Source organism: Miniopterus schreibersii (assembly GCF_964146895.1).
Source record: "Miniopterus schreibersii genome assembly, chromosome: 14".
Taxonomy (NCBI): Eukaryota; Metazoa; Chordata; class Mammalia; order Chiroptera; family Miniopteridae; genus Miniopterus; species Miniopterus schreibersii.
In genome coordinates, this window is record NC_138114.1 from 50,077,676 (window position 1) to 50,091,099 (window position 13,424).

Sequence of the window (13,424 nt, forward strand, 5' to 3'; positions counted from 1 at the left end):
TGAGAAAAATAACCTACCCAAGAATATACATAACTAGTTGAAACTTAAATTTGTTCTCAGATTCTATGTATGTTAGTCTTTCTACTATTATCATGTTTTTTGAAATTCAAATGCTTTAGAATTTTGGATTATTGAGAAATAGGCCAATAGAAAAAATAACATACATAAATATATGCTAAAGGACTGGCTCTAGTAGAAAAATTTTACGCTCAATTAAAAAAATTTGCTAATTGAAGAGAGAGGACTTTAACAGCTCCCTACTGGGGGGAGAGAAAAAACCTGAAGGAAAATGTCAGGTGATTTAAACGCAGAGAAGAAAATGGAGCCACTGAATCCGGCTGTGTGTTCACCATAAAGTAGGCACCTCTACCACACAGCTGAGGTTACACAAGGAGGGTGAGAACCGGAGTTCTGAGGACACCGTGGGAAAGGACACTTGCCAAGTCACAGTGAGAGAAACAAAAACTGTAAAGTAAGATTTCAAGAAACCTCAGGGGAAACAACTAATTTCATAGCAAGAAAACACAAAGGCTTCTTTTTGAAAAAGCACAGTATAATCAATGCAAAAAAACCCAAGTCAGAAGTTTTGATTAAAAGTCCACAATGTATCCAGTGTTTTAAAATAGAAGAACTACACATATCTGTACAGTGTATATGTACTGTATATGTACACAGTTAAACACACAGTTTCTCACCACCGGTCCAGAGGTGAAGATGGACACAGTGCGGGCTGATGAGCCACGGCAGAGCAGACGCACTGCGCGCGGTTAGCATGTACGTAGGAGGCGTGATGGACGCACTGCGAGCAGAACATTATGCTCTGTACTGGAACAAAGTCCCAGCGGACCAGGCAGCAACACAGCAAGGCCAAGGACATCTGTACAGGATTGATTTCATGAACCACAATGTTTTAGAGTGAGAGCTTACACCCTAACACAGGACTGACTCAAAGCCTCCGAGAGTTAAAGGTCAGAGCCGAAGTCGGTGGCTTTGAATCCCCGGTCAGTAAGCTTCACCTACCATTTTGCTTTGCTTGGATCTGTCGGAGCTGATGCGCAGGACACCCTGATCTACGCTCCACCGCGCTTTCGAACAAGCAAGCACCTCCGGGGACTAGGTTTCACTGCTTCCCCCTTACTCTGGCTGTGCTGGTGGATGGCAAAGCCTCCTGTCTGCCTGGACCTTCCATTCATTCATTAGCTTTCCGTTCCCAGCCACAGCTCCCACAGCTTCACATGTGAACAATCTCTCCTGGATTGCATGGCTCTAATATTGACAAGCAGGCCTAATGAGAGCAATTAAACTGCCATCTGTTTAACAAAACATACCCTTCTAAGAGAATATCCACAGTCTTATTGCATTTAGTACATAGTCACAACAGTAAAATGACATGTGGGAATCAATACAAAATATTTATTTTTTTCCAAACCACAGAATTCACCCGAGCCACACTATAAATTTCCCAGAATTGTAAGCCATTAACATTTCCTAAACAATCCAATCCGACCAGAAATGAAGATACTTTCCAACCAGCAGGGGTACAATGTCTACTAGGGTCTGTAAGAATGTACCTCTGATGAGCATTTTCTTTAACGCTCCCACAGCCACTCCATCAACATAAGCAGAAACGGTGTATGTACTTGTGTCACTCGGCTGTGGAAAGAGGTGAAAACAGGGTCGTGGGCAGTGGAGGAGGGAACGCCCGAATCCCTGTGTCAATGACTTAGTTAATAATCAGTGGGGACAGAAGAGGAATCATTTCCCTTGGAAAATAACAGGGGTCTTTTCACATAACAGGGTGGGACAAATAGGCTTACAGTTGTGAGTGCTGGAAACACAGTTTATTCTTGTAGTATTATTTATTAATTATTGTAGTATTTTCCATACAATCAACTGTAAACCTACTTTTGCCCCACCCTGTATTCTGGTGGCCAGAAACTGGGACAAATTTCAACAAGGTAAAATAATCAGAAAATCATTTCGCAGTGAACTACTATGACCTCTATTTTAACATCTGATAAACATAAACTTCATTTTATGCAATCTTATTGAAAACAGTAATCGCAACCAAAAAGGTCCTATAAACCTCTTATAGGTGTCAGTCAAGGAACTCACATTCTGATCTTAAATTTCAAAGTCCCCTTAAGAGGTCTAGACCTTGAGGAAAGTAAACATAATACTCTGAAGCTCAATGAGACACCATTAAAAAAAACAAAAACCAAAAAAAACAGAACATCTACACAGTGACTGGATAGCTAACGTAGGTTACTTTGTGTTGGGTTTTAGTTGTAAAGTTTTTTAATGTCTCAGATTAGTGTATATTCCTAAAACAATGTTCAGTTATTTTAATAATAGCTGATTAAACAACTGACTTTTGGCTTAAGGGAAATAACTCTTGCATGATAATCATGAAAATAATTGTGATAAAACAGAAAAAACACAGAAGAAAACACAACCAGCCTCAATAAGACGACAAATCTTGAAGGTTCCTCTAGGAGAGTCAAGGGGCTTTTAAAGGCTGTGATACAAGTGCTCCTGCTCACGGCATACCTGCAGAAACCATCGTGTCCGCTAGGTCACCATGACCTCTGCCAGCATGTGCGCTCAGACCGCTGCTCCGAAGTTCTCTGTGCGGAAGGACGCCCGAATCCCTGGTCAGTCCAGAACATTGCGAGGTGACACGTGCACTCTCTCCCTGAGGAATCTGTGTGCAAATCTGCAGCCCAACGGGAAACATGTAGCGAGGGGGCCAGCAGCTTTACAGGCCTGCGGCGTAGGGGACGCGCATGCAGGGTTAACGGCCTTGGGCATCCATTCTTCTGCAATCTCTTACAGATCAGTTTCCATCCTGTACCCCAAATAAAGGAAAGGGAACTGTCCTTGTAAAAGGGACAGAACAAAATGTACAATGTAATAACGCACAGCTCCTGCAACCAGGTTGGTGGTGTCCTCACTAATTCTACAAAGAACTATATCAGGGTTTCCTTTCCACCCCACAGGAAACAAAGCATTTGCTAGGCTAGGGTGCAGTTGTGAAAACAGAGGGCGTAAGATGACACTGTCACTGAAAATCCAAGCCAAAATTTAAAATAAGTACCGTCTCTCAAAACCATTATCTGTTTATACTTTCACGTGCCATGACTCTGACGTGATTGGACTGGCTTCCTTTCGGAGGGTCTAGATTCAGGCTGCACGTACACAGTCGATTTAGCCAAATCAGCTGCGTGTGCTGACTAACGAGACAATCGACCTGCATGCACGGTTTCCTGACACGGGCCCCACAGAAGCCAGTATTTAACTGGGGTGGAAAAGCTACATACTGTACTGGCAAGAATACAGGTAAACATAAGAAAGTACTTTCTGGCAAACAGTGTTTCGTCAAAGCAAAATGGATGACAAACCTTTCTTATGTTGCAAACTAGGTAAGAATCCCAACGGAATAAGCAAGGTCGACTCTGGCTTGAGATAAAGAAGCGGGTCCTTCACACTGTAACGTACCTCGGTGGTGAAAATGAGGGGCAACAGTCACGGGCACCAGGACATGCAGATTCCCCCTACGGCCTCCCCTCATGGCTTTGCAGGACCAGGCCTGGCCCAGAGCTGGCTGCAGTCACCGCACAAAACTTTAGAGAAACTAAATTTCGCAGACTTTACTCTGCCCACTTTTTGTTTACACATATATTATAATAAAAAGAAGACAATATAAAATATTTCTCCATTAACTTAATAATGCAAAGACATCCAAAGGTTTTAATGCCAATTCACATCATAATACAATGCTTTCATAAGGAAAGTTCTGCTGTTGGCCAGACAATGGTCTCTCACAGAAAAAGCATCTGGGTAATTATTAAATTACTGAAGAACTCACCCACATTTTATATTTGGATTTTAAAAATTCCAATTTTATTCCTTGCAGAAATATTATTAAAACTACTCAGGAGAGACTTTAGTTGCAGGTGCTATTTATAAGCCTGCAGCAAGCATTCCGTTGAGAAAAGTAAAATTTGGCCTTCACGGTAAAATGGAATTTTCCTTGATACTAGAATGTTACTGGTGCAGCAAATCAAACTATACAGGGCATAGTAAGAGTCTGTATATATTCTTACAGTAATTCAGTGTTTATCAATACAATCCAAGATACTCACAGAGTTAAAGAGTCTAACTCAAGTCCTCCACAAAATCTATCAACTCTGGTTGGTAAGTATTTAAAAAAATAAATCTGACAACCTTTACTTTTACTTCTCTGAATAATTTTACAAACAGAGGACTTCTGGTAGATGACTGACTTGCTCCCAAGATCACACTTCTAACTCTCCCACTCCTCCACTCCCCAAAAAAGGACAACTGAATTGGCAGAGGCAACTCTTATGAAAAACCTGCAAATCAGAAGTGTGACTATCTCTAATGTCTTCCTTTTCCGCTCCAAGTTCTCTGAAGAGGTAAATATCAGTCCCACATAGCCGAGTAGGCTTGAGCACAATACTCAATTTAGACTCAAGCAGAATTGACAAAAAAATTTTTCGTTTGCCACATCTTTCTAGTTTTCTTTGCCTTTCAAGAACAACTAGAATAAGCCTCAGAGTCTAACCAGGAACTAACTAGCACTGTGGGTGTAGAAAAACCAAACACAGCTTTGCCACAGTTGGACGGGGGCCTCAAATCAGCAGTGCTACTTCTAACTCCAATACGATGTCTAAAGATGCAGACTGCAGCCTTTTTTCAAAAGTACTTATCTTACCCATTTAAAATGAAACGGATCAGGAATCCTACACCACTGATTATACTTGGATTTAAAAACCATATCTGCTTCCTAGAGCATCACAGGAGCCAGCTTTCACTGTTGGATGATTCTCAACATTACGAGGGGAGTTTTATTGCTGGAGTCCTGGCGACGCCTGAACTAGCGTGATGCCAGTACTACAGCAGCTGGTGAGTCATGTAAGTGATAGAGGGAATGGAAATGTTCTACAAGAGTTGGTCCCCAACATTAACATGAATGTGCCATAGTGAGGCGGGGGGAAGCTGACCATGAATGTGCAACAAGGTTCTGTTCTCCCACTCATTCAGATTCCTGCTTCAAAGCCACGCCTGACATCTTGTGACATCTTGGCGGGTTAGTCCATGATACCATAAGCTTTTTCAGGAGGCATTTGTGAGTTTGACATGGTCACAGAGTTGCAAAGTGCACAAAGCTCAAGGCACAGAGTAGAAAAAGGTTGTGAACTAATGGGGGGAAAGGTAGAGCAAAAGCAGAGTTAGCATTTTCCTTTCACAAGACCTTCTAATGCTAAACAAAGACCAACTCTTTTTGAGGGGCTTGTTTTGGTGATGGGTGAAAAATACTGTATTGTAATGATCTGCTTGATTTTAAAGCAAAAGGTATCTTGATGTGTGAAACCAATATGCCGAGCGCCAAGTCCACAAATGAATAAAACAGTGTTTAAAAAAATTCTCCTGCTCTTATATTTTTGGAGGAAGCTGCTGGTTTGGGCTGCCCGATTTCACTTAGCAATGGTCACCTTTCAAGATGCCTGTTACTCACGGAATCTATAGAGAGATTCATTAAAAGATTGTCCCATTTCAAAATCATCCCCAAGTCTAGCAGCAACTGACAGTTTTTTTGTTAGTTTTTTGTTTTTTAAAATTACAAATCAAAGTAAGAAGTCCGACATCCTCTTCCGAGAACAGCTTTGTGACAGCGCCTGAGTGCAGGACCCACTGTGCTCGGAATACAGTCTCTGCAGCTCCAGTGTGTCCTTGTGGCAGGAAGGAAAGTACATTCAACACATTCACTATCTGTACCCTCTGGAACTCGCACATGCTGAGGAGCTGTCTGAAAAAAAATCATCAGAACAGGAAACAGTATGAATAGCAGATGGCACTGGATCATGGTAGGAACCTATTTAACACATATTCCTACCCCTCTCCCAATCGCCAAAAAGGAGATTTTTTTAAAAGTGATTTTGAGTGGAGCGAAAGGTGAAAGGGGGCTAGGTCATCAGGAACTGAGACTGAGTCACTGGCAGCATCCTGACAACTGCCTGAGAGCCACCACCACCCACTGGACCTTAGATCGGCCGCAACTCACAGAACAGTCTGTCCTCGATCACACACAGTGACCGATGAGCCCACCATCAAGAACACTGTGGGGATCATCATATTTGCTGCACGGTCACTGCCAGTGGCTATCTACGCCACAACCCCCACAGACGGTAAGGAACCTTATTACTTACTATAAGCCAACTCATCTCCAGCTCTCTTCCGGGACTGGTCACCTCTGCGGATTAAAAAGGAAGAGTGGGTCAACAGAGCTGACTGACACCTCCACATACCAACAGGAGAAACGAACCACACAGCTGATGATGGAAGTGCAGCAGACATTTCCATTCTAACCCACCAGCCTTAAATTGTAAAACAGACATTAAATTGCACAGTAACTGAGTCATTTACAAACTGATATTCTTAGCTAAAAGGTGTTCTTTTAAATATAGAAAGCTATTAAATGAAGGAGGGGTTATCCATGAAGACGGTTTACGCTAGGTTCTAGAAACAGCTCAGACTACCTATCTTTGAAGACTGCCCTAGGCTCTGCTGCCAACATGCCTAGTGACCTTGCACCAGGGCAAACTCCAAGTATGAACTACAAAGCGTAACTTAAAATCTTACCCTAAGAAGCTAAAAACTGCTCAAGCTCTGAAAGTCTCAGGCTCTCCTTAGAATGAACGTGAACACGCTTCTTGCAGAAGAACACAAATCTTTCCCTACATTAACCAGTTTACCTTCAAACACCAAAGAAGTCCTGGTTCCACTTTAGAGGTGAGAGAACAGGTCTGATTAGGTCCTATGCTACCCATACATGCTATTTTTGTGTGTCTAGTTTCCCAGACAAAAATTCAGACAAGTGACTAAAATGCCCGAACCATTAGTAACGCCCAAATCACTAGCCTGTTCCTCTGGCCAAAACTCTGTCCTCGGTCGCCTTTCTCTCCCTTGTATAGTCAGTCTCCTTTGTCTAGAATAGTGATCACACCAGTCCTGTAACTTGAAATACTTGAGTGGGTTTCGTGGATTTCCATTACAGTTAAAAATCAATTCAAATTCACATGCCAGTGGGTCCCAGACTTCTATCTCCTGCTCTGATATTTTCCTCCCTTGCATTTCAGACACAGATCCACTGCCCCATGACCACCGCCACCTGGATAATTTATACATACCACCAATGTACCATGGCCAGAAGGAATACCGCTGACTCCACGCCACCCCCACTCCTTCCCCAGTCTCACTCAATAAATGAATATCCACCCAATTCCTCAGGCCAGAGCCCTAGCTCACCCTTGATTCCTCTCTTTCCCTCACTCTGGAGCATTTACCCCCAAACAAAATCCAAAATAAACCACCCCTCACCCACTCCACAGCAAAAACCTCAATTCAAGATACTATCATCCCCCCCTACACAACTGCAAGAGTCTTACTATTAGTCCAGACAAGAGCCAGAGAGATCTTATGTAAAAGCATAAATAAGATTATTTCATGCCTCTGATTAAAGCCTTTCACTGGGTTTCCACTACAACCACAAATCAATTCAAATTCATTTCCCTGGTCCTGTGAGATGCGGCTCCATCTACCTTTCCATCCTATCTACCTCTGGTCACTACACCCAAGCCACTCTGGCTTTCTTTCTGTCTCTTGGACACATTAGCACTTCTGTACGTACTAAACCCTGCCTGCAATATTCTTCACTTAGTCGGCCAATGGCTATCTCCTGATCACCAACTCCCTAGCTGGAGGCCCTCTCCTCGGGAGGCACGACATTACCAAGTTAGCAGGAATAGCCCCTCAAAATGCCCTGGTCACCCGTTCTCTATCCCACTCACAGTTTCATTTCCTCAGAACACTTATTATTATTTGAAATAAACTGTTTACATGTTTATTATTTCTCTCCCTACACTCAAGCACAAGCTCCACAAAAACAGGAACTTTGCTGCCTTGTTTCCCCAGTACCTAGAACAGTATCGAGCACATAGTAGAAAATAAGTATTTGCTAAATTAACAAATTAGTGAATAAGCTCATAAACGGCCTCTACAGATGATTAAAATGCTAGGTCAAATAATTATTTTCTGCTTTTGAATAATCTTCCAGATGACCAAAATTTCCCACTTCATTTCTCTGGTTTTGCTCAAGATGAGGAAAGAAGCCTCTTGCTGGGCTGGGTGAGAGGAGTCTTAAAGACGCAGAGAGAAAACACAGCAAATGGCCTTGAAAGGACTTGTTCTTGGCAGGGCACTTAAGAGAAAAACATGCTCAACTTTTAGCATGAACTAGCCTCAGGCAGTTAAAGAACTCGAAACAGAAGTTCTAAGGCCACTTTTTGAACATCTCTACTGTGAACACTGCACCTACGCAAAGCCAGCTGAGCATCTTACATGATCACTATTTACAGGATATCATCACAGCAGCATTCACCAAATATTCTGAAACAAGTTAACACTGATCAAAAGGAAAATGTAGGATTTTAGATCTGGAGCCTCAACTTGTACAGATAACCTTCATTCCCAACCCCCAAATGCCAAATAACTGAAGATGCAAAAAATAACAGGAGAAAAACAGATGTGAGGACAGGAGACAGGAAGCAGCCGTGAACATGGCGTACGCGAAGGCTGCCAAAGATCACCCAATGAATGCAGCAGGGAAAGCTGTAAGCTAGGCTCCAAACCAGACCCCTGCTACTAAAGGGAAAAGCCCCGATCTACAGTAACCCTCTCAGCTAAAAGACCAACAATACCCCCGCCCTACAAGGTTCTATTTGGTTTCAGAAACCCAGGCACCAATTCCTCAGAAAGAACATTTCATTTGCCCTTAAAATCTATCTGGTACTCGCTTTGAAGAGGACCCCAGGCTGGTTGGAATGAGATGTTCCATCTCAGGGCATGCACGCTAGAAGTTTCCAGATGAGCTCATCTTCCATAATGCAATCTGACAACACTGAACTCCAACCTGCCTTCCCTGACAATAAGCAATTCAATTATGCAGGTAACAGAAAAAGGAAAATGTCACTCTTAGCTTATATGTTAATTCTAGCTTTGAAACAAGTCCACATTGTATTTCCATGCACCTGAAGATATTTCGCATAAACTCCAGCTCAAATGAGGATGTATCCATTAAATGCAAAAGAGAATATATTTGACAACATTCACACGATTTCAAAATACTTCAAAGACTTACTCTGTGCCATCCACATTAAAGCTGTGAACTGCCTACTCAGGACTCCGTACATCATGTAAGTGGAACATAATCTTAAATGAAAAAATAGTTTGCAAAGCGGAACAGGAATCATGTGGTTGGTTAGGCATAAACCATAAAATGACTGCTCATATCAGAACGGCCAGTAACAGAATTCTTGTTAGACAGCCTGTACCATATTCTCAATTTTTATTTTTATTTTTGCATCAGTGGACACCATTTCTTCTAAAACAATTCTAGCCAAATACTGATCAAGGAAGCATCAAAGCTGGCAGGGCAGAATGTGGAACGAGAGCCGGAAGCACAGGCAGACTTTCTCCCAGCGGCTACGTGGATGGTGCTGCACATCCTTTCTGCTCAGGATGGACCAGCTCAGCAGTGCGGCGAGTCCAAGAATGTCAGCTTGGGAAGGGCCTTCTCTGTGCTAAGCACTTATCAGAATCACGAGGCAGACCTTAATCCTCACAGTAAATGTATAAAAAACTACCAACTTAACTCTAGAAATGCCCAATTCAGTTTGTAAAATAAAACATTTTAATGTTATCACCTCTTGGAATACTAACGTTTTAAATTTCAGGCAGAAGGCATATGAAAGAATTCCACTAAGAGAAACAAAAAATCTAATTTATACCCAAATCCAAGGCACTTCCCTGAATGTGTTGGCCTTGGCAGAACAGTGCCATGTTAGTCCATGTACAAGGGCAATGTTGTTACATGAAGCTATTTATGGAGTCACTCGCCCCAAGCAAATTTTACGTAAGAGCTACTATACAGCACCAAGCAGTCCTGCACCCTGCTGTCTTATTCCAATTCCAAAATTAGGGTTAGGAAATGTCTCTGGAAGTGTTTAAAAAGTTGCCCACACTGCTCGGAAAGGTGAATTCAAGGTGTTCAGAGAAATCCACAAGAGCTAACTTCCTCAACTGCATCATAGAAATAAAAAGTTTTCAGAAGGCTGTTTGTTTTTTAAAGACACCAATAAGTTCATCTCTAAAATTAAAAGCAAACATTCAAATAAAACATGAATAAAAGCATAAAAGACTTCAAATTTATGGTGATTTTTCTCCTACGTTTATAAGGGGAAAAACATAAAAAGTATAATCAGATTATTCTACATGTATTTTAAAAAGTTTTAAGGAAACACTTTTAACTATAATTCAAATTAAAAAGCCAGAAAAACACCTGACAAAGTTATACAAAAATAAAAACTTCTACATGACTTAAAATTAAAAAGAAAAACCAACACCAAAAATAAAGTCAAAAAACAAACTGAAAAAAAAATAACTGTCTTCTCTCAGGCAAAGAATCAATCTCTATACTACAGCAAGAGCACCTAGAAACTAAAATTAAAAAAAAAACACACTAACCACCAATAGAAAAATGAGTCCAGGACATGAACAGGCAGTTTACAGAAAAAGAAATATACTAACGTGAAAATAGGCTCTGCCTCACTCATAACAAGAAATGCAAATTAAACCAACTCTGAGTAATTATTTTTCACCTGCTAGAGTGGCAAAATACAAAGGTTTAACAACATACTCTACATGGAAGGCCAGGGAGAACAGGTACATTCAAACTCTGCTGGGCACATGCAAAATGACACAATCCCCTATGGAGGGCAATTTGGCAATATTAATCAAAATTACAACTGCATTTACTCTTGACCCAGCAATCCCACTTAAGGGAATTTACTCTCCAGATATACCTGCAACAGGTATAGAATTACGCACGGACAAGGCTATTGACTGCAGCATTCTGGGTAACAGCAAAAGACTGGAAATAATCCAGTTGCCATCTACTGGGGACTGGCTAAACAAGGTGTAGTAGATCTACACGACAGAATGTGTAAGAGTTGAATAAAGATAAGAACATACATTGTATTTGCTTGTATCTATATATTAAGAAAAACACTGAAAGGAATCACAAGAAACTTAAAAATTGATTACCTAACGGGGTGGGAGTAGATAAATGGAAAGACAGGTGAGGAAAAAACTTCTCAGTGTATATTTTTTATTTTCAATGTATATCATTTTCATTTTTGAACCACACAAATATATTAGTTCTTCAAAAATGAATAAGTAAAACTACTATGGCATGAAATGGCCTCATTCTGTGTATAAAAATAATACTGCTATTAGGAACATTACAATTAATGTCAGGAAAACTCGTGACCACTGGACATCAGAGAAGAACTAGCTGTCTGTGTGCTCCCATTTCCCACTGGCTTTCCCTCCCTCACCTGCTACAAGAAAGTCAGGCCTATCTATCCACTGAGCATCACTGAGCCTTTCCAGTGTGACCTGATGGTGAGCGGGGCAAGTGACCAGTGGATTGATTACTCAGTGCCCCCACTGCCATATGAACAGAGGTGCCACCAGGACAAAATGGGCGGAAATGCCAACCCATGGGCCAACAAGTCAGCTACTTTACTTCTTAACCTGTGCTGAAACTACAGACTTGGTACCAGTGATCTTGGTCAAGACCAATATCCTGAGACTTAATTTGGCATCAGAATCTATGGAAGTGAATGTCTATCCCCAGTCCCAGCGAGACAAGTGAGTCAATGATCAGCCTACTACTGTGGTCACAACTATGCCTACTGAGGAGACAGGTGCCTTCCTTTCCACCAACTGGACATATTTTGTCACAAAAGAAAATAAAACTTGCCTCATAAAACCATTCTGTATAAGTTCTCTCTGAAGTTTCTGATCTTGAGCAGCGTATTCAGAAAGTTCAGATTCCACCGCCGGAGGGAGAATGTTTGGAATAAATTTAGAAAATAGAGTTGGAGCCATCTGAACCCACTCTGTGAGGGAAGGAAAAGATTCTTTAAGAAAATCATATAGACAAGTTAAATTAAATATATATTAAACCAAACTTTAGTGCAATTCTGCTCTGATAAAGAACATACAAGAGGTTAAATTTCCTTTCTAAAAAGAATTTACAGTGTAAAGCAAGCAGGTGTTTTTACATTTTACCGATATAACAAAAGTTAATGAAAATCTCTAGAGATTTTTAAATGGGCCTTATCAAAAATTCTAAATATGAGGGAAACCATGAATGAGATAACTGAAGAATCCTGAGTGGGAGGCAACTTGGAGGGAAGAAGCTTGGGGGAAATACTAGCCCTATAAAGCACTAGTTAAAATGATACACTGGGCCAAAAACCGAATTGTACGGGCAGTAACAAGTAGACGTATAAAAAAAGTACCACAAAAATGGAGGGGAAAGTAAACATTTAACAAGTAGGCTGGAGATAACTAGTAAGTACTTTTGAATAAAACCCTATTTTGACCCACGCTAAATGACAGCAAATTAAATATATATAGCCATAAAAGAAAAGAATTAAATGGTTATTTTAAAAAGATAAATGGTCAAGGGAATAATCTGAAGAAAAACATTCAGAAGTAAAATAAATAGGCAAAGAGAAGTCTAAGGAAATATTTGCATCAAAGGTGAATTAGTATCTTTATTATAAAGCATTTTTACAAATCACTAAGACCAGATAAATGAAAGATAATAGAATAAAAGCCTTGTTAATATTTATGCAAACTCAAGCTAAAATAAACACAATCTCCTCCCCCTGCTCACTGAACTCTAACTGTAACTAATGCCCACCTGTAGCAGGGGTGTGAGGAAACCAGCATCCGCCTTCCTTGCTGGTGGCCCTACCTGTGAGCACTGCTACCCCCTTTTGGAGTCTATTAATCTGGCCCTTTCAAATTTTCACTCTTTGAAAACATCTTAGCTGTGTATATCAAAAACCATAAAATGTCAATGCTCTATTTATTCCAGTAAGCTCAATTTAAAAATTGTAATCTTAAGTAAATATAATTATAAATTTGAAAAAGTTTACACTAATGCTGTGCAATGCTGGGTCATTGGTAAGTTAAAAAAAAAAAAAATCAACAGGAGAACAGCCAAGTTAGAAATGGCAAAAAAAAATAAGGACTGAAAATGACACAAGGGCCAACTCACTCAGCCCTGAACAAACTCATGGCAAAATGCCCTCAATCGCATCCCTCCACCTCGCTCAGCTCAAACAGGGTGTAGAAAGAGTCTCGAAACAGTGCTCCGGGAACCATAACCAATCAGTGTGAGCCGCCAAACAGACCTGCCATTTTATGGAACTCCAAGCAGTGATTAAAATAAAGATAAAGAAACAAAAACAAGTGTATTAAAT

The 13,424-nt window shown here is 40.8% G+C and overlaps 1 protein-coding gene across 2 annotated transcripts in view; it reads right to left on the reverse strand.

Moving 5' to 3' along the window:
• Positions 1-1,392: 1,392 nt before the first annotated feature.
• Positions 1,393-13,424, reverse strand: part of CACUL1 (CDK2 associated cullin domain 1) — a 39,821-nt gene continuing 27,789 nt past the window's right edge. For both annotated transcript variants that reach the window (XM_081158442.1, XM_081158441.1), the window contains 3 exons: positions 11,909-12,047; positions 6,234-6,277; positions 1,393-5,833 (listed from right to left, as the gene is read on the reverse strand). In XM_081158442.1, the coding sequence (XP_081014568.1) occupies positions 5,793-5,833; positions 6,234-6,277; positions 11,909-12,047 (224 nt within the window). In that variant the 3' untranslated portion in view covers positions 1,393-5,792. The remainder of the gene's footprint in view (positions 5,834-6,233; positions 6,278-11,908; positions 12,048-13,424) is intronic.